At 32.8% G+C, this 24,761-nt stretch overlaps 2 protein-coding genes across 2 annotated transcripts; one reads left to right on the top strand and one right to left on the bottom strand.

Annotated features, from left to right (window-relative positions):
* Nucleotides 1–356: 356 nt before the first annotated feature.
* On the bottom strand, nt 357–8,030 carry LOC123707282 (GTP-binding protein Di-Ras2). Its single transcript, XM_045657191.1, has 4 exons — nt 7,625–8,030; nt 6,809–6,904; nt 5,959–6,219; nt 357–5,599 (listed from the first exon to the last, which is right to left on the bottom strand). The coding sequence occupies exons 1-4, from the start codon at nt 7,760–7,762 to the stop codon at nt 5,465–5,467; spliced, it is 630 nt and encodes a 209-aa protein (XP_045513147.1). The 5' UTR covers nt 7,763–8,030; the 3' UTR covers nt 357–5,464.
* Nucleotides 8,031–8,418: 388 nt separating this feature from the next.
* Nucleotides 8,419–24,643, top strand: LOC123707738 (constitutive coactivator of PPAR-gamma-like protein 1 homolog). Its single transcript, XM_045658057.1, has 19 exons — nt 8,419–8,524; nt 8,750–8,963; nt 9,054–9,232; nt 9,427–9,540; nt 9,799–9,945; nt 10,116–10,277; nt 10,569–10,764; nt 11,183–11,292; nt 12,435–12,617; nt 12,994–13,276; nt 13,472–13,628; nt 14,527–14,652; nt 15,333–15,444; nt 16,239–16,463; nt 18,079–18,279; nt 18,713–18,885; nt 20,233–20,315; nt 20,785–20,906; nt 21,278–24,643. The coding sequence occupies exons 2-19, from the start codon at nt 8,816–8,818 to the stop codon at nt 21,335–21,337; spliced, it is 2,781 nt and encodes a 926-aa protein (XP_045514013.1). The 5' UTR covers nt 8,419–8,524; nt 8,750–8,815; the 3' UTR covers nt 21,338–24,643.
* The last annotated feature ends 118 nt before the right edge of the window (nt 24,644–24,761 follow it).

The following is a 24,761-nucleotide window of genomic DNA, read 5'->3' as shown; positions in this document are numbered from 1 at the left end:
CGTCGCGGAGCGGTCAATCGCCTGAAGGGCAGGACGGAATCTCACTGGAGCGAAATGCGAAGTAAAGGTCCTCGCCTTCCCCGGTGAAGGCGGTTTTTTACCCTAGTCTGTGAATTTCTATTTTTATTATTTGCCGCGCGGGCGGCATTTAATTTATTGTTTGCTACAGTAATTGGATCGTCCGGATCCGTTAGTATGTGTCGGGGCCTCCTACGAGCCCTTTTTGTCGGGAAGGGGTAATAGTTGATGCTATTACGCACCAGCGGATTGGGATGGTGTTTAGCCTTGTCAAAGTGGCGTGTGGACGCCAACTTCATCCATTGGGCTATGGTAGGGAGCTCCAGGTCGTGGTGGAGATCGACGTTTCTCACATAGAAGGGCGCACCGGTCGCGATTATCATGAATCGCGACTGGAGCACCTGTAGCCGGTGAATATAGGAGGGGGCACAATGTGCAAAGACTACGCTAGCGTATGTCATGTACGGTCGGAGAATGGTTGAGAGTTCTTTAAGGGTCAATTTGTACTAGTGCAGTCGAAGCGCATCGTAGTGTCTATCCAAAACGGAACATAACAAATTCAACCTTAACACCACAGCGTAACGCACACATACACATTACTTCAGAGATTTTAAAAAAGGCGCGCATTCTCGCGAATCCACTCGCCCACTAGCGATCGTATGCGTCATCAGTCAAAAGTTAGCCTGCGTCAACGTTGATCACGAAGGATTCGAACGAAAAATTAATTTACCTGGTGCCAAAATACAAAAGTCAAAAATTAACTGGCCAGTGATTCAATAGCATTACTGTTGATGCTACACGTAAAAGAGTGAGCACATATTCTCAAGAATCCGCGCGCATTCCTGCGGCTTCGCTTTATTTGTGAAGAATTTAACGCTTCGACTCTGCGGTAGTATAAATTGACCTTAAGATAGAAGAACATCGCTCGAAAGACGCCCAACTAAAAGTTCTCGCTCCGTCCCACGTTTTACAAGCTTTAACCGTCTCCCTGAGGCGCCTACGTCCACCTACACTACAACTAAGGATCTAAAACTAATATTATTATACAAACGTGAATAAACCATGTGGTTTGAAAGTTTCTAGAAGCAATATTATCATTCTAACAAAATTGAGAAAGAGTAGAAATAAGTCTTCCAGTAAGTAATTATATTCATACAATCTCGAATTATCTAATTGAGGCAAGGAGGTTAACATATTATAGTAAACTTTGAACTATTTGAATTTAAAGAATTCCCTAATTGGGTTCACTACTAAAAGTTTCGACAAAATCGATTTATATAATTGAAACTATTTCAATATTATTGCCATATTCGTTATTCTGCACCTTAGAGAAGTTTATTTAATACATTTGTAAGACAATTTGAACAGTCTTACTTCCATGGGAATTAAAAGCGAAGTTGTAAAGTATCCACAAATATTAATTATCTATGGAACGTTGTAGTACCCACCCATGAAAGTAAGAAATTGATAAGCTCACTCATTGACTACACTACTTGTAGACTTATTTTACAGATAATGGAAATGTACAAATGTATTTGTCATTAATAAAGTAGATCCAGCTTCTTCGACTACTACTAATACTTTGTCGGAGTATCTCAAGTCTGAATTACGACGTGGCCATTTTTCAGCAAGCCAAAAACAAGAAGCTGGATGTTCACTTCATAATAGGCAATTAAATGCGATGTTTAAGCGGAAACAAAACAATAGATATGCTAAAAACATCAAAGAATAATGCGTTGCTAAGTGAGCAGCTCTCCATTCGGACTATAGGTTTTAAGAGATTGAAACTGTTACACGAGACGAGATAAAAATTATCTTTTAGATTAAAATTCGTTAATGCCTACTCATTTAGAAGTTACACTGGTATGAATTTTTAGAGGCATTTTTAGTATTGAATGGGTTTTTATCGATTTTTCTTTTCTTTTGATCGATTATCGATTTTTAAAACACACATAACAACCATTAGAACAAAACATATATCGTTCCGGGGATTACTTTACTTTCTTTAAGTACGGTCTGGTCTATTAAGCCAAGAGTCTCCTTGACAGTCTTGTATTCCATCTAAATGAGTCAGCAGAATCTTAGCGAAGACCGACCGCATAATGGTGTCCGTCAGAGGCCTAGCAGAAGAAGATTGAAAGAACAAAGATTACCAATAAACACCAAACAACTTTAAACAACATTGGTCCAGTTACAACAATATAGTAACAATAATTTGTTAAATGTATAATAATCTTAATTATAACATGTGCCCAAATATTATGAAAAATAATCTTTTAAATTCACACGCGTATACATTTATTTTAAATCAAAACATTCAATAGTTTGTACTATCAATTTAAATAATTTCATCGCATCAGTTAAGGGCCTCCGATTATTGTTATATCTTCTTTACCGACGTTTGTTCGATGTGTCAAATGCCATAAATAAAAAATGCGCGCGAAAATCTCGCGACATACCATTTTTTTTTTATCTTGTTCACAATATTACAACATAATTTTTTTTTCATATTCATTAACATTTGTTAAAAAAACGTCCTAAGTCCATCATGCACGAAATGAATATTATAAAAAATGGCGCTTCTTATAAAATTATAGTTTATGCATTCCTGGCGTATATATTCCTTCACACATTCAAGATATTATTAAAGAAATGGATGAACTCGACTTACCAATACATATACATAAGCGTGTGAATTTAATTTTATTATATTAGAAAAAATCAGTGAAATATTCTTGCTTACTTAGAAAACTAAGGGTACATAAAGGTGGATATGCAAAATTAAAATACCTTTGTGCCGCCCACGTTTCAACGGCTCTATACCTATAAGGCTATAACCTCGCTATTCGCATACTACTCGGTCACAGTATCTTGCCATTGGGAAAACGTTACAACATAAACTCTATGTCCATATTTGTATCGTATATGTGTCTAAATTAAGGACTGTCAAATTCACGTTTTCTCAATAAATTAATTAGATACCTGGCGATAAGATATAATTTTCAGTTCATAGACAAATCATAGAAACCGGTGTATTTATTTAGTTTACAAGAAAAATGTTGAATGTACTACGATTAAAAAAAATTAAAACTAATAATTATATTCAAGGATGGTTAATCCTAATTTCCGAAACCTCACTCCTTTTTACATATTGAGTTAATACACGCCAGTAACTAACATCACAATTTATAAGCGGCGTAATACTATTGTTTAAGGCCCTATACGGTCGCACAACTCCAAAAAAGTACATTGTTTATTTCCATTTTTTGTCATCGTTTCTTAAAGTATTGCGAATGGAAAAAATATATGTTGGAGTTGCGTAGTTTATGTATTCATTTTGAAAGATCATAACTAATTCTTATTATGGGTCGGCGCGCCTCAGCGCTCCAGCTCTCCATTGCGTACCGCAGTCCACCCCGAGACACTGACACAGCAATGCGTGCTGGGATAGGGCCTTAAGACATTGCCCGAATCGCCTTTATCAGCGTTTAATATGCAGGGTATGAAATATGTGTGTGTAGAGGCTAACATATTGTGACCGAGGTACAATTGTAATCGACTAGATAAACTTTTATGGACAATTCTAATTAGATATGTTAGTGAACGATATAAATAAAGTGCACAATGACTAGCGATAGCTACTTTATATTCACTAAATTTATTATTTTAAAATAGTAAAAATATCATACGCGTGCCATTGTGAGTTGTTTTACGAACTTAGGTGAATTTTAATGGATAAAAAAATTCAACAATTAGGTGACTTCAAATATTTTGTTAATGATAAAAATAATCGAATTAAAATAAAATTACCTGGGAGTGATGCGAGAAATCGTCTTCAGTCTCCTAACGCCGTTAAGATATAATTCATTCAAACCATTCAATCAGACCAGTGGGGTCCGATATGAATTTATAAAATAACTTAAGTATAAAACGTCAGGTAATAATTTTAAGCGGCATTAATAAACCTGGTATACATGAAATTATGTGTCAATAGTACCTACCTAGAATAGTTGGAGCTAGGTTGAGTCTCTTACGACCTTTGCAGAGTTAATGAATATCACATTAAATGATATCAATGATCAAACCAAATTCAGTTTTATTTTTTCCATTTTACTTTAATAGCAAGGTAATGAACTCTCAGCATAACGTCAGTGGTAGGCAAGTGTCTGCATGTAACACTAAAATAGTAATCGTGTTACATTTTTTTAAAATTTTATTTATATATTAATTATTTATAATTTCGGTAATATTTGAAGTTACCGCGCCGTTGTTGTGTAAAAATTTAAACCAAAAACCTCCACGGAAAATTAAAATAAAAATAATTTATTGTTAGAGATGAGATGATAATACCACGAAATAATTCAAATGTAATATAAAACATTTCAGACAAATTCTCTTAAATTATATGAATTTGGAAATATTTTCGATAACAGCACGAAATCGTATTACAGATCGGCAAATTCTCTGTTAATAAAATTAATTGACGACTAATCCTAAATTTGATATTCAAATACCAATTCAGTGTAACATTATATACAGAGTACATATGTATAGAAGACTAGGCTTTAGATTCGAAAATCATCTAATAATGTTATCGTTTCCTTGTATCACTCCCAGTTATAGAAAAAAATCAAGGTACTTTTACGTGAAATACGCATTTTGGCACATTTTACTCACAATGACAGATAATTCGTTGGTACTGCAAATACAAGCAACATAGCCGCATAGGAACAATTTATTTTATTTATAAAATAAAATTCACAAAATGAGATCATAATATATAAAGCCTATTTTCGTTTCATCATAAACATAGAGGATAGACAGCTATCAAATGTCAATATGTCCGACAGATTGCTTTCATTGTAGTTTAAATAATACGTAAAAATGGCGGGCTGTGTCTCTTTCAATATTTTTATTTCAAGATTGTGATATAAATGCATTCACAAAGAACATTCAATACGTAAATTAAATCGGTAAAAACTCAGCTTCGCCTCAAATCGAATAATTAAAAAAAAACGAAAGAAGTGTCTATTGTTTTTGCGATGTTTTTATACCTAAGTACTGTAAAATCTTTTGGTTTGTTTTAATTGCCCATCCTCTATATCTAAAATGCCAATCAAATTATAGACAAGTGTCAAACTCTTTACTTGTCTGTGGGTGTGGTACTTAAAAAAAATTAGCATATATATTAATTAACAGTAGTCCTATAGACTTGATTTCGTTGTATTTTCACTAACGAACGCGACTGCGTTCTAATCGTTAATAACTAGTGTAAATAAGGTTAATTTATATAGCAAAATATATAATATATTATGTAATAGGCATAATGACTTATTTAAATGCTTTAAAACAATGACTAGAATGACACAGCAACATTATGTCATATAAAACTTCAAACATATTAACTTTGTATCACACTATGTTGCTATTAAAGAAAATGATATAACTACATCAATAGGCATTTTTCTCTACCACTTGCTGATCCTTCGCCGCCATCTTTAACAGTTTTCTCTTTTTTCTTTTTCCCCTTGCCGTCCACTTGTAGCGATACGTTTCTATTCTTCTCCATATTAAGCAACTCCTGTCAATAGTTACGTTAGATTAAAAGCAGTATTAAATTACAACTCTCGTAAACAAAATTTTATGCGATATCCTTTACATACATACATAAAGGTAGAACATCGAACTCGAAACGGCTCCACCGACATTTTTCTTATTATTAGTGTTCGATATTGTCAGGTTTTTAAATCTTACGTAAGACTATAGGCGCTAGACTTTAAGCTACTGTTTATTCCAGGAACTGGAAAACTGGATTCGATATTGAAAATGGATAAATACATGCTTTTGAGGTGGTTACAATGAATAGTTATTGGTGGGTAGTTAAAAATAAAATATAATAATAAAATAAAAATTATCAAGTAAAATATATCTAAAATATACCTGAAACAGCTGTGTAACATTATGGTTAGTTTTCGCGGAGGTCTCCATAAACGAAACACCCCATTCTTGTGCTTGTACTTGCCCCTCGGCTGCTGACACTTCTCTTATTTCGGGACTCTCATCACACTTATTACCTGCCAGCATCACTGGTATATTTGGTAGATCGGTACCTTTTATCTCTCTTATTGTTTGCCATATTGGTTTTAACTCTTCTAATGACTGCCTACTGCTTACTGAGTAAACAAGTATGAAGGCATGTCCCTGTAACAAAGAATAAATTGTGTTTACATTACTAACATAAATAGACTGAATAATATATCATTTACAAAAAGAAGTAAATGGTTTCGGCAATTGTTAATATTGAGGTTGAAATAATCATTTTATTCTGCATAGTTATGTTCCTAATTGCAGTTCTCAATATTGATAAAAGTACAGTTCCCTTTTTTGTTTATTTACTACACCATTCACTGTAAAACAGGTCAACTTTTTCAATGAGTACAATGGCTTCTATTATAATCATTTCTTAATATTGAATTGTATAAATGTTAAAATTATCACTCCAAAAATTCACACATTAATATGTCTCAGATTTCGGATTAGTTATTGGCATATTACTTGTCCGAGACATAGAATTAATTTATGTCTGGTTTGTGTCCCATAACTATCATTAACCTTGTATTACAGAACTTTATAAAATGGATAAGACAAAATTTTATCACACAGTGGTACAAAACAAAATCAAAAAAACCTTTTACATACCTCAATGATCATATATATCATACCTCAAAAAATAACAGGCTTGAGACAGGATTCCAAATAAATACAAATTACTTAGACATTAAAGAAGTACCTTGCTTATCGACAACCTCTGCATAGCTGGGAATTGGTGTGAGCCTGTTGTGTCCGTAATTTGTAAAGTACATATAGTTTTGTTGCTGCTTATGACCTAAAACAGCGTAAGTTATTAATAAACACACAAATAAGATTAATGAATAGAAATTTAAGTATTTAAATACACTAAAAATGTTGTAATAAGTAATGAATGAATATTTCTGTATATGGATGGAGAAAAGTAGACTACTAGACTTGACTAGAAACTATCATCATTTTGTAATATAATATGAAAATAATTAATTATTGAGAAAAACAAACTACATATATGTCTCAGACAAATTTCTGCCCAAGTTGTTATTATAGTTAAAATATTATTTATGTAAGATCCATAGCTGTTGATGTTGTGCCAAAATTATTTTGGCACAATTTCTTATTTACTCTTTAATGTAATATTCATGAGAAATGTTATCTAGATTGCTATACATTAAAAACGAATTAGTATTTTATTTTATTTTTTACATTTATTGGGAGATCTGTTTATAAAATATTATTTCTTTATATTATTATTTACTATTTATTTTTGTTAGAATATTGTGTACTATGTGTGTAATTATTATTTATATTAATATTAACATTCAATTATTAAGCTTTTTATTCTAAGCACATACTTTTGCAGGTATTATTAACTAAGTTGTTTCTATAAAAATACTAATGAAAAACACTAGTATGGTACAAGCTGCTTCAGGCAGTGTAAATCTTGTGACAACGTTTTAACAGTCAAGAGAATAAATAAATATGTACACATTCCCGAATATAACTATAAACTTCATACCTGTCTATATGTGTCTTCGATTGTAGGTATGTAAGATTCACGGAAGGTACCTTTAACGAAACGTAAAACGAGTGAACTTTTTCCCACTCCTCCTGCTCCGAAAACGACGACACGGTAATCGTTACTTTGCTCCGGCATTACTGGTTTTCAGAGCCTCAACCTTCTTTGAAAATCAATCACAAGACTTTTTACGGAACTTTGTAATTATTACTGCATCTTATTTTTTCAATTCTTCATTGAACTCAACTTAATTAAATGATATAAATTATATATGACTTATGATATGTAAAAATAAAAACACATTCTTTTTTTATTTCACAACGCCCAGTCAAGATATAGGAGTGAAAACTGAAAATCCGCTTTTGCTTAAAGAAAATTCATTGAAAAGCACTCGAGGCGCGGGGTCCGGGACGGGTACGAGTTTTCAATTTTCATAAAATATGTCACTGTCTAGTGTCTATTTTGGTTCTTACTTTCATATTTGACACATAACAGCACAGTAAATTATTCTGTATATGGAGTACAGTTCTGTTGCAAAAAATTCATGATACAGTTACCCTAAAATTAAAGGTAAAAATTTTAATAATTAAGTCGAGGTTTTTTCCTTTGATCTCTAAAAAAATATTTACTAAACGTTTTCTAATATAGAAGCAGAATAATCTAAAAATTTCATTCTAGATATCTTCCTATGAAATTAATATCGTCTATGACAGCTCGCTTAATAACAATTATCTTTTCTAAATGCTGCAGTCTGTATCATATATACTATCTACTTGACCTACTCTATAATACCCAGAAGGGAAGGGATTAATAGAAAATTATAAAATTGAAAATTACAAATGGCCTCCGTTTCCAACTTTCGGCTGCCGTAGTTTTTAAGTGGCATGGTTACATATTAAGGTTCGTATCACATGTTTAATTACTTGGCATTGCTTCGACCATTAATAACCATACAGTAGATGTGGACTACCTTTTTTTTGTATTGAATTTTAACCAAGTAACGTGCCGGTTATGCATTAATTTTTTTCTATTTTCTGTTATTCGTATTAATTAAGCGCTTTTTATTACATAGAAAGGTTACATCGAAGTATATTAGGTAAAGGTAATACTAGATTTTTTTTGCAGATCAATCAATTAGTCGAAACGAACTATTGAACGAACGATTGTACGGCTGTAGGGGTTGCAGTAAACATGGGCATACAAGATTTACAGGCGTTTTTAGAAAACGAAGGAGTCGGTGTGGATTTATTTCGAATCGCCAGAACCCATCCAGGTGGTTTCCGTTTAGTGCTCGATGCTGAAGGATGTCTTGATCGACTGTATGGTGGCTACTTCTCTGGTAATAATAACATCTAAAAAGATAAATCAATTAATATAAAATAAATAGCTAATTTTTTAAGGTCATTAACTAATTTAAATATTTGTATAGACTGGGCATGCGGAGGCCAGTGGGCAAGATGTGTACAATTTTTAACCACATTGGCACAGGCCCTTGCTGATCATCAAGTATCCCTATGTGTTTGTTTTAATGGAGCTCACCCAACACCTCCAGCCTTACCACAACACTGGATCCAAACACAGGCTACATATAGACAGAGAGTCAATTCTGTAAGTTTGTAAAAACATCCTTTTACAAATTTTAATTTACTGTAGGTAGTTAGTGTTTACTTCTATGGAGGCAGTCATATAGTCCGGCAAACTAGTACTTAGGTTGAATTGTTATTATTCTGGTTTTTATAATTTTATAATTTATAAGTCATAAATTTATATGGCGGTTTGCTCATGACTACTTTTGATTGAAGGTCCTCCGCCATATTGTGACCAAAGGCACACCTCCACCAAAAGTGTGGTGGGTACCTCCAACTGGGTTGCACTCTTGCCTTAGAACTGCTTTGAGATACCTCAATATTCCTATTGTAAGTATGGTGACCATTTTTTTACCTTAAAAATAACTTTATAAAGACATACATTTTTTAAACAACATTAAAATTTAATATCTTAAGATGTTGTTATTGCCAATTACTGTTAGTGCTGCCTAGTTGCTGAAAATGACAAGCAAAATCTGCCAGTAATTATTTATAAAATTATGATAATAAACAGTGCCACTGTCTTGATGTAAACCTGAACAATTTAAAAAAATTTATATGCTGATTGATGATGAATTGTCATTACAGATGGTGTCATCAGATGACCATTGTCAAGAAGTAGTAGGCTTATGTCGAGAGAAGGCATATGCTGGTTTAGTGGGCTGCTCTGGTGAATATTTAGTTTTCCAGCCTCCTAGATATTTTAGTTCGTCACAATTAAAGCTAACATACAGGGTAAGCATTTTTCCTTTATTACATTTTGTTCCATCAAGAACTGCACAGTGAGATACTTTCAAGTGGAGATGTATATTTAATAAATCAAAATGTCTTTTCCCTTAATCTTCTTAATAGTGAATTGTGTGTTCCTAAAATCCAGTCTCTTTTATATTTTTATCTTTTTTTAGTCTTCATTGGAAACTAAGGAATATATGGTTCATGAACTTCCTACAGTACTTGATGTGCCTCAAGACCGATTGTGCCTATTTGCAGCACTTCTAGGCGGAGTGATTCTGTCTGAAAATGGTTTGACTGACTTTTACAAACGTCTTGGAATTAATCAAAAGAAGGTATTTATTACAAAGTTTAAATACTATTTTTATGTGTATTAATTAAAAATTCATGCAGCTCCGATGATCATAAAGAAATCCTTAAGACACACATCTAATTCTTATATGCATGTGAGACTGAGTAAAACAGAAGTTAAGTATTTAACACAAAAAGTATTTGCTAAAATTACTTAACGGAAGCATATATCAGTTGTTTTTTTTTTTAAATAACATAAGTTATAAAACTGTTATCAGCAATGGTGTTAGTTTATATATGGATATAACATTTAAATTTTTAAATTGGTTTTTCAGCAACAAGTGCCACCTGAGAACTTAATAAAAACAATAGGTCAGTTTGTACATGATTTACCATCATCAGACATAGATGCCGCTTGTATTGAGGTATTTGGTGACCTCAATGATCTCCGTGCTGCAAAACTAAAGCAAGCCGTACAGTATTACTTCAATGGCACCAAAGATGGATTTTTAAAATATAGAACTGCATCTGGTAAGATTATTTTTGTATTATATATACAATATTGTCTCAGATATATCTGTATATAATTGAGTCTGTTAAATTTCATGAAAGAATATATTTTTTAATATTATTATATATAAGATTTGATGCCAGCATCAAATCTTTGTTTTTTTAATTGTTTATAACAATCAGAGAAGTGTTGGTCTAGTAGCTTTAGTGTGCGACTCTCATCCCTAGGTCGTAGCTTCGAACCCCGGCTGTGCACCAATGGACTTTCTTTCTATGTGCACCAAGATCCAAAAACTTTGGGTACTTTATTTTTAGTTATGATTTGAAAATTGGTTTGGAAAATTTGTCAAAGGACATATAAAAATAAATAAATCTCATTTATAAGTTGCGATAATTCAGTATGTTTCTCCATGTTTATGTGTAAAAAAACTCTTCTCAGGTCGTCGTCCAAAACCAAACAAAAAGAACCAAAAACCAGACCAAAATCTGCAATCGACTTCATCCGATATGGACACCTCGAAACTGGCAACTGAATCATCCGAACATGAGGTTAACTTTACATGATATTACGCTGTGGTCATCCACGCCTTTTCATTCTCATAATTGGCATCACTCACTAGAATACCATTTGTTGGGTGCTTTTTATTTCTTCTACACGTACGGATTCCTTTCATTTAGCCTGCTTGCGATAATTATAAAATAATATTATTGAAATGAATTTGTTTTCAGTAATTTAAAATGCTATGTTATTTAAAGAAGTTTAACTGTTTGAAGCGAAAGTTTTACGTAGTATTATTTTATAAAGAAATTATGAACTCGACGTCTCATACAAGTCATGGCCATATCGTTTTTTTATTAATAGTAATTTCAAGCAAATTATCCACATTCTGGTAAATGTATTGGTAACATTTCAATTGTCTATGGTTTTTTTTTAATACGAACTAGACACATATACCATAAGAGAGAAATATTCAAAATTTTACTTTTAAATTTTTATTGAACTAAACAATGTGCAAATAACAAAATATTTTTTTTTTTCAAATTTGTACATTTTACTAGAAAGAAAAAACTTACAAATTATTGTCTTAAATGTATTTAATTTTGAAATTTATTTCAAATATATTTTACGCGACTAATAAAAATTTTGAGCAGTGTTGGCCTAGTGGCTTCAGCGTGCGGCTCTCATCTCTGAGGTAGTAGGTTCCATTCCCGGCTGTGTACCAATGTACTTCTTTCTATGTGCTCGCTAGAACGCGAACGGTGAAGGAAAACATCATAAGGATCTTACCGGACCGGCTTATCTTAGACCCAATCGGCGTGTGTCAGGCACAGGAGGCTGATCACCTACTTGCCTATTACATTGACAATTAATAATATAACAGATACAGAAATCTGATTTATTTTTTAAATTTTATTTTACAGTTTTTTAATCAGACCAAACCATTTTAAAGAACTTTTGATGCAAATAATTTAATTACATAGAACTTTCTAGATTCAAATAAAATACGGAGTCCGCACGTGAATCTTGACCATATTCTAAACAGTGAACATCAAATCAAGTATTGATAGGTTTTAAAATGGATAACAGTTAAACGTTTAGTACATGGCCGTGTTTCATCGCATAACCATTTAATTTTTTTACTAACCCATTGTTTTGCACTCGAATGGTTGTCAAAATTTAATGTTTACAGCAAAAAGGCTTGGAAGATTACAAATTGGCAACGATTAACGCGTCAATTAACGCAGACTTTAGCTTAGAGGAACACTGTCATGAGTTGAGTCATGGCGTTGCGACGATGTCTTTGGAAACAGCAGACACACATACGAAGCAAGTGGCTAAACCCACTGAAAAAGTGGACAGACCATCCAAGGAGGTGTGATCTTCGTTCTTATTTCACAATTTTCTTAACAGGAATCAGCTATAAAGCAAGTGATTTTTGATAATGATTCTTTACGTATACATATATGTGTATACATGTTGTACGTAGATTATTCATATATAACTATTTGCATAATTATATTATTAATATTTAAAAAGAATTGGATATCCAACATAAGCTTTAAGTTTATTAATGAAATTACTTATATATATAACTTGATCTACTAATTATGCCAGGATTTTATATTGCAGTCAATGTTGTAAACTATCTACATAGTGCAGGTATATAAAGTTAGCGACATTTGGCTTTTTAGTTTATTTCTTGCCAAGTTTTGTCTATGATTTATAATGACAATTGACATATTTGACAGGGAGTACAAACAGTAAGCGCGCACTTGCAAAGCGAAGACAACTGCCCATGCGCACCGGCTGAAGTTCTACGCACGTGCGCGGAAAGGCACACACGTGGTCTCATGCACCCACAGATGCTGTCAATATTAACCCATAGACAAATTACTCTACCAGTGCTCATGGAAGACGATAACCATAGAGAAATACCATCAATTCACCACTTCTACAGGCCGATTAGACAAAATGTATATGCCATTGTATACAATATGCATCACCATCGATTCATGGCCCAAAAGGCCAAAGGTAAGAAAAGAAAAAACAAAATGGCTACACTCAAATCACTGACATTTTGATTTACAGTTAAATATTATAAAAAATAACTGTGAATTTAGAATCAAAAAGCTGTTTACTGACATAATATCATTTACAGGGTTGAACCTAGTCTTTATTTGAGAATATTATTAGAATGGCTATAATCTAAAATATTAAAACTTTCAGAGGAAGGAACAGCAAGTACATCATTAAATGAGCGACCTTGTACAGTACAAGTGGCTGAATGGATTTATTCCCGAGTGAATCCGGGTAAAAGTCATGAGATTGTACCGGGTGTTGTACTCGACTGGCCTGTGCCTACCGTGCAAAGGCTTTGGTTTGGGTAAGTTTGGACTTTGATTCCTATTAAATATGCTTTTTAGATTACTATAACAGCCGGCTTCCATTCTAATAATATAAAAAGATGAAGTTTGTCAGGTTGTAGCGGGTAATCTCTGTATCTTCTGAACCGATCTTGTTTTTTTTTTAATTACCAATGGAAAGCCACGTTATTTGTCGCAGGTATTAACCTGAAAAAAAACTTCCATAGTAGGATTTGCAAATGAAGTCTGAGAAGATAGTTATCTATCAAACAAATAGTTTTCTTATGAATGCTGCCTTAACGGTGAGAGATACGATTGCGTTCTAGAGAGCTTGATAATACGTACACAAAAGGCAACAATAGTATATATTTTATATTATATAAAAATAAGTCTTCAGCTGTCTATCTGTCTCATCTGCTTCTTCTGCTCGGAATTAGTCATCAATACCTAGAATGATATGATGAAGGAAGGTTTAGGTATATCGTTTTTCAAGTATGGCCACTGCGAAATTATTGTATCTGTGTGACTTTTAGTTAAAATGTAACCAATTCTAATAATTCGATAGATATTATGTATCAAACCGTGTATTGGCTTATATGTAATCCGGTAAAGCTGTCAATTTAATTATAGTCGTTGTTTATTTATATATGTCGCAGTTAAATCCGAGAGATAATTGAATCTCTAGACTGTTAATTAAATGTCGATATTTAATCAAACCGCTAGCATTTCGTTTTAAATAAAGCAGCGTCGAAAACGTTTAACTATTTGTCTGACCGACTAGTTTACTGCGACATATATAATCTTACAACCACACATATTACATAAAAAGGACTTAATATGAATGGACGGAATATGAAAATTACACAATAGTGTCAGAGAGAGGGTAGTTTTAAAATTCTTTGTAATTTTATTTTTCAGTACTGCCCAAGATGACAAGTGCCGTCGTATGCGCGCGTTCTTATCGTGCATGAAGTCTGATACTCCTCTCATGCTCAACACCTCTTATGTGCCGCAACATCTTTTGATTTTAGCGACTGTGTTAAGGTAAATAATGTTTATTTAATATTAGTTTTCGTCAGTTTACAGTTTAAAAAGTTACTTCGCTGGCTCTGCCAGGAAATGTCTTGGACTCCGAAATGAGAAACTTCCAGCGGTCCCAATTTCTTTATTAAATTCATCTTTTATTTACTAAACAAGACATATTTCTAGAGTATTTGATATTTAGGATTGGACACTACAGGTTGATAATAAATGCGATGGGAAGTCTAAAAATTATTTTGACTTCAATAATTGAAAACTAGCAATTGGGCGAATACCCTCTTACTACATCCAACTATTTAAAAGTGAGTTTAATGGATGTCCATGGGTTATTTTTTATAAATTGTTTACCTATTATAAATTCGATGAATACTTAAATGATCCTGATCCTTGGGATTGATTTGCTCCAGTTTAAACAATTTGTATGACTCAATACTTGGCGATTAAAAAGAGTAGCGGAAAGTTTCTTGCCAGTTCTTACCCGCTCTACGCTCTTGACTTGCGAACTGGTAGTAAATGTAAATTTACAATTAATTTAGCTTCATTTTGACCTTCATAAGTGTACTTGTTTACATATATGAATAAAGATAAGTTGAGTTTGGAAATATTGCTCTTTATGGCCGTCCCCTAGGCATCAGCCCCATACTTAAAGAAATGTACTATATATTATAATTATTCTTTTACAGATTCATAATGACGTCTCAAATACAAATTCTTAGACGACAAGAATTAGATGCATTTTTAGCGACGGCTTTCTCAACTGATCTCATGAACGCTCTGCACTTGCAAGAGATGACGGTGAGATGTTTTTACCTAACTACTAAAATATTTTCAGGATGAATGGTGTAAAAAATGCCTTGAATATATGGTAAATGTGTCGCCCGACATTTGGTCAAATTTTAAAAAGCACGCAACCCACTTGCGCGCCTTTTAGTGTCCATGGGCGTCGGTATCTACTCTGATTCGCCTTTGATAAAAATGCGTTGTTAAGTAATTTTTATTTATTTATAATAATTACTTCTACGGTACTATGTATTAATATTTTTCTGCCTTGATTCACCTTGATACTGCGAGTTTGCGTGTTCCCACATGAAATTGGTTTTAATTTTTTTTTTTTAATTACAATTTTTAACTGCTTTAAAATGTAATGAAGAATAATATAAACAAATGTTTAGTCACAAACATTTTGAAAAAAAAAAACCTTAGCGATTTAAAAGAGTGAAAGAGATGTTTTTCTATTTCGCTCTACGATCTTGAGTTGAGAACTGGTAGTAAATGTAATTTGACATTTTTTTTAACGTTTATATAATCCATAATGTAGAAAATAATTTTAAAAAATAATTCTGTCACCCTATATATTTGCCATAATTAACAGTTATAATATTTTTTACTTACAATAAAACAGTAAAAATATAAAAGTAAAGTTTGGGGGATTTATATGTTTTGTAACTCGACATTTAAAAAATTTAATATTATCCCCGAGACATATTATATTAACATGTTTCCAAAATTTACTTTTAATAAAAAAAAAATTCCCAAGCGAGGCTTAGTATCCATTAGTATACTAAAATCTTTTGTTAATTTTTTTGCAGGTGAATGGAATAAGTTCTCGTGGTGTTCAGCTAGGTGCGTTAGTGATGGCGGGTGCTGAGGTGGCGTTACTGGCGAACGATGCTTGCGGTGCGCCCGTGCCGTGGCTGGTCGCCGCGCCTTGGCTGTACTTTGACGGAAAATTACTCCAGCGTAATTTACATCGCGCAAACCATTGCAAGCACTTGGCTCAGCTATGCGATAACCATCTGGATACTGTAGTCAAGGTATACTTTCCGAAAGAGCCGATAGCATCGTGAAGATACTTCTTATCGAAAGAAAACAATTTTTTAACCGGATAAATCGCGTGCTTTACAGTCACCGTAACCACGCAAGCTGTAAAGCACGCGAAACGTCGGAATAATTTAAATTTAAAATTATGTAAATAATTATAAGTTTATAATAATAGCTTTAATCGGGTTAAAAAATGTTTTCTTTCAATGTGTAAAAGCTATGTTAGCCAAAGACAATACTATACTTCATATTGTTACGAGCTAAGGGATCGGATAGATAATATATATCCGTTGTAATATTGAACTATATTCGAGAACTTTCTCGGCAGGAGTGGTACTGAGAGGCTGGTCTATCCTTATCACAATTCTAGAACGTACGTACTCTATCTCTTTCGCACGTTAATACGTCTTTTTTTGTTAGTCCTTGTCTCAACACCTACAAAGTTTACTCTAGAACTTTTCTTCATCAAAGGGGTATATATAACTAGTTCTGAAAACGCCTGACAATAGATTTCCTGAAAACTGTACCACTCGCATTCTGAACCTGTCTCAAAAAATGTTTCAGCCTCCTGAAACTAGGGTGTATATGGCAAATTAAAATTTTCTAATATCTCTCATAAATCGGCCATAAATCATATTTCAGCTTGCTGAAAACGTCTCTAACTTGTGGAAGAATCGAGAAACATTTCAGTAACCCGTCTTCGTAACAATATTTTCCATTGTATATACATATTTGATGGTTAATAAATATTATAATTTTTCTCGTACTGTACGTGTTATGGCTTATCTCGGATGTCATAATCCTCGATAGAACTTGTTGCAACTTATTATGATGGGCAAAATAAGGCACAAGGCAAAAGACGGGCTGTAAGAAGGAAGAACTCCTTGTTGCAGAACATACGGGAGTCGACCGGCATGTCATCCGCCGAGGAACTTTTTAATCTAGCGCAACATTGGCTATTCAAGTTCTTAACAGTCAACCTTTAGCAATAAAATGGCACTAGGAGAAGATAAGTTTTAGTTAACAATCCAAAAAAGTCAATTTTATGGAAATGTATCGACAGATATGCCTTTTGAACGTTGCTCTCAGTTAAGTTTGGCGGCGTTTGTTAAATGGGTGTTCCAATGTATGTAACTTTAACTCAAATTCAAACTAACTTTATTCATATAGGTAAACAAAGTACACTTATTGACGTCAACAGAAAAGATGTTAAATAGATTCTAAATTTACTACCAGATTGCAAGTGAATTGCGTAGAGCGGCCAAGAAACACTCTTCTAAAGCGCCTAGTTTTGAATCGTTCAAATATGAACGATTTCAAATTGGAACTGGAGCATGTCAATCCATAGCATAGCATAAGGATCATTTAAAAAAACCGTCAAATTTATAACAACTAATGTTTGGTAACATAGCTGCTGTTAAACCAAACTATTTGAAGTTTGACATATTTGACAGTGATCAAGTTGATATTGTGATTATGAGTCAGTCTGTTGTATTGAATTACAACATGATTTTTTATTATATTGTACATCAATACACAAAGAAGCAATGACATCTTTTTCGATGTAGTTAGGTTTTTTTATTAAAAATGTATAATTATTGTTTACAGGTGGAACGCATGCGCAAAGCAATTCTCGAAGGTTTAGAAGTGGAGTTTGCGATGCCCCCCCTGCCACTAGTAGGGGTCGTGGGTGAACCCTTAGGCGGGTGGAGGGGAAGGGGTCGCGGGGCGAGGCTTGAGATTGCAGGAGTCGTTGTGGGGCAGTGGGGCGGCGGCAGCTACCCACCACGCGCTGCCAGATATCCGCAGGTATTGCGTAGGGTCAGGCCGAATTACGGCTGATCGCACCTATAGACTTTTCTTTGAGCAGATTTAACGCTTGTACGGTGAAGTAAATTCTGGTCTCGACGGCGTGTGCTAAGCAATAACTAGTATTTGCCTAAAATAAATTATGAGCTGTACCAGTGGTGTGTAATGGGGCAAATATTAATCGATATAAGATGAAATTAAACTCCAAGATAGTATAAGGATATGAAAAGCGAAGACACATTGTTTACAAGCGAATTACGTCATGGTCGATTCGGCTAATCTGTGGCTATACCAAACAGATTACTGACTAAAGTATAAAAATATTTTATTTAATTATTAATTATTATTTTCAAATTACTATCAAATAGCCCATTAAGGTTAAATTTTTGTGTGTTAGTGGTTCTTTTTTTTTTTAAATTTTCTCACATTTCAGGTCAGCTACGTGGGCTATACGCCACCACCTCGTAACGCGTACGGCGGTCGCGGATGGCGTGGCGGTCGCGGTCGTGGGCGTGGTCGCGGCACCATCGGCACCAGAGGTCGTGGACGACGCGTCAGAAGGGACACGGATGAGCCAGCCAGACCTGCCACTATTGCTGTTAATGGGTGAGTGGCCGTCATTTTTTTTAACTGTATACAGCAGCACATCAGTGTTAGCTTAGTGACCTGAGGGGATGACTATGATCTCTGAAGGTCGTAGGTTCGAACCCCAGCTATGCGCCAATGAAATTGAATAGCTCTAATGGCTAACCAATTGGAAGTTAGATGCTTGTCTAGAAGAATAGATAGACATTTTGTATCTACAGTCAAAATTCTTTATAACGACATCGAAGAGATTACTCATATTTGGTCGTAAAAACCGATAGTCGTAACAGCCGATGACGTTGTTATTAAGGACCTATGATTTTGGTCAATATAACCGGTATGTTGTTCTAAACCAGAGTTCCCTAAACTTTTTTGTATCTTATACCTCCTTTGCCAGGTTTTTTTCGTGTTGGGTAGACCTCCTACTTACCTGATATTAATTTCCTGTAAATTTCTAACTGTAGTGAAGTTTGGTGTTAAAAACTTAAAGTAAAAACACAATACATTTATTAATTGATTTTAAATTAAAACTACTTAAAATAAAATTTTGTATCTCTTATGTAAAATATACGTAACATTCAATTAACATAAAATAAACTATAAATAAAATAACATAAGCAATAATTCAATATTTTTAGTGAGAAGGATGCTTTAATAATAAATTATCAACATTTGGCGTCAATTTTGTAAGGGTTAATCTTAAATCTCCTCGGCTAATGATATTCTTTTTTTCGTTTGGAGTTTTATAAACATATATAATATTTTTTTACTTCATAGATACTTTCATAAATAATGTATATGTTTTGATATTATAAGTATGATGTATGTAAATAGGTACTATCAGTGTATGTGTTTAGATCCAGTATCGTGGACCCCCAAATTTTTTTTCCCTGACGTAGACCCCTTGCAGGTTGTCATAGACCCCTAGGGGTCGATATAGACCACTTTAGGTATAACTGTTCTAAACGATGTCTTCGTAAACAGTTTTGACTGTACTATATATGAACATTTCTCATTAGCTTATACTATTTATTAGTCATTTGTACAATGGTTTTGACTGTTTTTGTTTTATACTCTTCGGTTTCAAGATGAATTCATAGTCAAAATTAGCTTTAAATTCAAATAAAGGAAAATTTTATTTATTAAATATATGTTTAATTTATAGTAAAAGTCAATTAAACAAGACTGCGAGGTTTGAAAATATTTGCCTAACAAATGACTATTGTCACAATTTAATGACATTTGATTTTTTTTTAACCATCATAGTGATATCTGTAAGAACTAATATACTTATTCTAACGTTTCTTATTTAAATACATAAGAGTTACTTCTGTAAAACATAAGTAAAATATTATTCGATAATTTCAGAAAAACTGTGAGATCTGATGATATGAATCTTCTCGGCGACGAGGGAAGTCCTCACGAGGACAACATCGATAATGATGGTGAAGGTATGTTTTATTTATTACAGAATTTAAACCCCGGATTCTCATAACGTTTTGAGCATTAAAAAAATGGGGTGGAATAGGAATTTATGGACACTTTCGAAACAAAAATTAAATATAAAATTGTCAATGTCTGCGGTTGTCTTGTCCTAATACTGTCTGGAAGTTTACTTTCGTCCGAGACTGTTTTTGTCTTTTGATCGAATTATAATATTTCATAAATTTTAGAATGATAATTAACACAAAAAAAAATTACATGTTATTTTTTTGTTTTATAGGTTTTCTAGACACTAAACTTTACTAGACTAATATAAAATCTGAAGTATTTTTAATTTAAAATATATAATTTTTGAAGTAAACATGGTCTGTTTTTATACATTTTAAGATTAGTTGACAAGATTTAATAATATATTTTCAAGTGAAACTGTTAAGAATTCCGCTCATTCCATTCAATAGTATTATATTGACATTACAGCTCAACAACAAAAAACAAAGACTGGAAAAATGCCCAAGAAAACTCTGGGAAAGGGGAAAAAGAAATCGGCTAAGACTGATGTAGGGCAATCGTTAGAGGCTAACGGACCTTTAGATAAGAAGGTACATATATTATTAACTAAATTTGTATTTGGAATAAATTAAATTGGGCCAATAGACTTGTATCCATGTTATGTAAATTTGATGAAAAATAATTTGTGTCAAAAACTGGTATTATCGTGTACGCAACACCTTCCAAGAAAAGAAAAAAAACACCTTCAGTTCATGCAAGCTTATAAAGGATTCGTTAATATGTCATGTTGCCATAACTGACTTTTTTTGGTATTCTTATTAAAAGTCTAGGTTTTGTACTCTTTTCATGAATATTGCTTTTGTTAATTACACATTTTTGACTATATCTATAAATGTATTTGGTCCAATAATGCCTCAAGCTGAAATTATCAACAAAAAAGTATAAGCTTAATAATTTTCAGGATCAATCCATATCTGAAAAGGAGCACATTGGTCAAGGGGATGCACCCGTTTCTAATTAAATTGTTTTATTTAAAAGAAGTAATTTTTATGTATTTATTTATAGTTTTTAACATTTATTTTCTTTTTTTCCATAGTTCAGTTTTTTTATTGTTATGAGATGCATTCTATTAAGATCTGGCCTTAGCTGGATAAAGGTCTGGGCAACATTTGAGCACGTATTTCCAACAGCCTTAACAATTTTCTTCTCGACACTATTGTCTTCGACATTGGTTAAGATTGGTCAATTTATGCCTGGTTTCTATTTACAAATTAGCAGGCGTATTTGCTACGAGTCGTAAGCTTATGAATGTGATAGTAAGTCTATGATTCTGTGTTTTCAAAGACAATTTATGTAATAAATACTATTTCAAGCTTGACGCATAAGTTACTAAGAAAAACGCCAGCTATCCATAAATAGATACCACCAGTCGACAGGTTTGTTTCAAAAATATCTATGGAAACTCGATTAACCAATCATTGCTAATGCCATCAGTGTCTGATTATAAAGTGAAGCCATGTAACTGTAATTATAAGTTAGTTGCCTGTAAGATGACTAAATTACGTGCCTAAACATCTCAAAGACTTCCCGAAGGTGAGACTGATTTTTTAATTTGACACGATAGTGTTTAATTATTAATATCGATGTGACAAGCGATTTTCGCTTTTAATGCGACTGATTTGGGTTAAGCCGGCGTAAAGTCCCTTGTTGATAGCCTCAAATTTAAGTATACTGTAACAAACTATTAGAGGTATAGAAATCTTTGTGTACAGTATCTAAACTTTTCAAACACCAAAATGTAAAAAAATGGGGTTACCATAGCAACATGTAATTTCATAAATATCTGTGATGTATACGCAAAGGTTTTGTTGACATTCTCTCTAAATACAACTCATTTTCATAAAAAAAGTCTAATTTCACTGTTAACTAAAGTACTCCTTTGTCTCTTTCTTTACTTTTGTTAAAAATGGTGTAATTGAACTTTTCTTTATGAATAAAGTCTAGTTATCTATTATCGTATTGAGAAAATCTCTACCTGAAATGTACTTGATGAATCGTTTAGTTTTGCGCCGGTGATATCTGAATTAAAAGCTACTTCCAAACAAGACAAGCTCATTGTTTAGGATATAATAAAAGAACAGTAATATGAATATCCAATGACAAACCAATGAATACAGCTATGAGGTTCACGAGATGACCTCCCCCATTAATGAGACAAGTGATATTTGCTATTAAAATTACCAAGTTGAGTCATTTATATGGCATGTTAGCATATGAGTCGGCATTATTTATTTACACATAGTATATTTACAATTTACCAAAATATCTTATTTTTAAGCTCGGTTTAGCCTATGTAATCTAAACTCAGTATTAAAGTGAATTGACCATAGAGGAATTTGGTTTTTAAGTACAATTTTTGTTTTGTTGAGGTATCTGTCAACTTACCATAGATAAAATAATGTATACTTTCTATGATAGGATTTTTTAGTGTTACAATAAATTATGTTAACTAGATAAATTATGAAATTTTAAATTCTCAATGGATGTAGATTATTTTAACTGAATATGTATATTTTGATTTCTGGATCTTTAGTTTAAGATGTATTTTTATGAACGTTTTGGTACAACGGGGCCTGCTTAGTTTTATGGTAAACATTCACTTAATTAAAAGATCTTTATAAGTTATGTTCGATTGCATGGGTTAAACCCAACGTATTCAGACTTGTTTTTAGGAACTTTGTGTATATTTAGGCGTTATTGAATGAATGTGAGATTGTTTTTAACATTGCAATGACTTGCTCTCGATATTATAAGCATGTTTTTCTCATAGTAGGGGAGAGCAGGCTGTTCCAATGTGGTATATTGTTACAATTGTTGAAATGGTCCTCCTAGAATACTTTATAATCTATTTTCGTATGCACTTGTTTGTCAACATTTGATGAACAGTGGTTGGAGGATAATGAAATTAGTGTTAAAATCGCATTTATTGATTGATGGTTGGTGCTCTGAAATTAGTCTGTGGGACTTAAATTTAGCCTGAAACGAGTCTGAAACTGATAGATATAAGTCTAACGATAGACGTTTAATGAAAGTGAAAGAACATTCGCGTGTTGAGCTTTCCACATCCTATAGGGTATTATTTGAATAGAATAACTTAGATTTGTTAGTGATATATTTATACGCATTTTAGGAATCTCAAAACGGCGAATGTTCTTTAATTTATATGTATTTTTGTAAATTTGTTATATTGTTATACTTAAATTTAGCTGGAATGACAAATATTTAAGACAAAGTCTTATCACACTACTCCGTTGGTGAAAACACTGTTTCAACATCAAATGTAACATTCCATTGTAAACGTTCACGAAGTAAAGTACCGAACGGTTGACACCAATAGAGAATGGAACTAATGAAGACTTTACAATTTGGAACGCTTTATTCCCTGGCTGGAACAGAGACAAATATGTTGCCACAATAACATATTGATTTAACAAAGAAAACTTGATCAGAACTAGTGAAAAACAAACACTGCGAACACTAGTTGAAAGTGATCGCTTAAAGATGTAAAGCAAACCGACTTCGTATTATCGCTGTGTGGATAGGTTTTAGCTCGCGTGTGGTCAGCTCCCGCTGCCTCATTGCGGAATAGCTACTAGATAGCACGCGTCTTTACGACGCACACTTATATAAACATTTATATATTATTGCTTGCTTATTAATAAACACAATATTGTAGCGTTAGAATTTAAACTTCAATGTAATACTTTCATTTCGTTAAGGAATTATGTGTAACGTCAAAGCATGTTAAGGGTTGGTTATATTTCATGGGATGCATGTTTATATTAGACGGTTTATAACTATGGGCACTATTTACAAACAATTTTATTGAACGGAAATTATATTATTCATAAATTTCCTTTGTTTTACGGTATTTGTGCTATCTAAAATAAACTGTCACATATTTTAAATATAATATTAGTACTGTTTCCAAGAAGGAAGGTAGATTTTATGTTTCTTAAAACCAATATTCCATATAGTTTTAGTATAACTTTACTCCAATTAAACTTATTTGCTGACAATGGTCACTTAATATTTGATCAACATAATATGAATATATTAGAACTATTTGTCATATTCATACCTTTTTCGTAATTGAGTAGCAATATGGAACTGTGGCTTTTTGAAAACACTTATAACTACATAAATTTGCTCTTAGAAGTTCATAAAAATATGTTCACAACTGTTTTTCTGTGAACAATACAATATTGGACGAAATTAACTTGTAAAGAGTTGTATTTGTCTTCAAATAAAAGGTTCCATCATTAAATTGTTGTTTTATTTCATTCTTCAAGATTCAGTTTTTTATGAATATCAGTTAGGGTTGTTCCTTCTAAATTAGCAATGTGATTTATGACTATTTGGGTTGCATCTTTAATATTGTTATA

Source organism: Pieris brassicae, chromosome 3, assembly GCF_905147105.1.
Source record: "Pieris brassicae chromosome 3, ilPieBrab1.1, whole genome shotgun sequence".
In the NCBI taxonomy this organism is placed as follows: domain Eukaryota; kingdom Metazoa; phylum Arthropoda; class Insecta; order Lepidoptera; family Pieridae; genus Pieris; species Pieris brassicae.
The sequence above is the reverse complement of the archived record's forward strand: the minus strand, read 5'-3'. Positions and strand labels throughout refer to the sequence as shown.

What these genes read in the sequence shown, in the direction of transcription:
- LOC123707738 (XM_045658057.1), top strand. Translation starts at nt 8,816, where the DNA reads ATGGGCATACAAGATTTACAGGCGTTTTTAGAAAACGAAGGAGTCGGT. An exon ending in GCCACTATTGCTGTTAATGG is followed by an intron (nt 18,886 to 20,232) that starts GTGAGTGGCCGT and finishes CGATAATTTCAG; the next exon opens with AAAAACTGTGAGATCTGATG. An exon ending in CATCGATAATGATGGTGAAG is followed by an intron (nt 20,316 to 20,784) that starts GTATGTTTTATT and finishes TTGACATTACAG; the next exon opens with CTCAACAACAAAAAACAAAG.
- LOC123707282 (XM_045657191.1), bottom strand. Translation starts at nt 7,762, where the DNA reads ATGCCGGAGCAAAGTAACGATTACCGTGTCGTCGTTTTCGGAGCAGGA. An exon ending in AGAGGTTGTCGATAAGCAAG is followed by an intron (nt 6,220 to 6,808) that starts GTACTTCTTTAA and finishes TCTTTGTTACAG; the next exon opens with GGACATGCCTTCATACTTGT. An exon ending in ATGTTACACAGCTGTTTCAG is followed by an intron (nt 5,600 to 5,958) that starts GTATATTTTAGA and finishes AACTATTGACAG; the next exon opens with GAGTTGCTTAATATGGAGAA.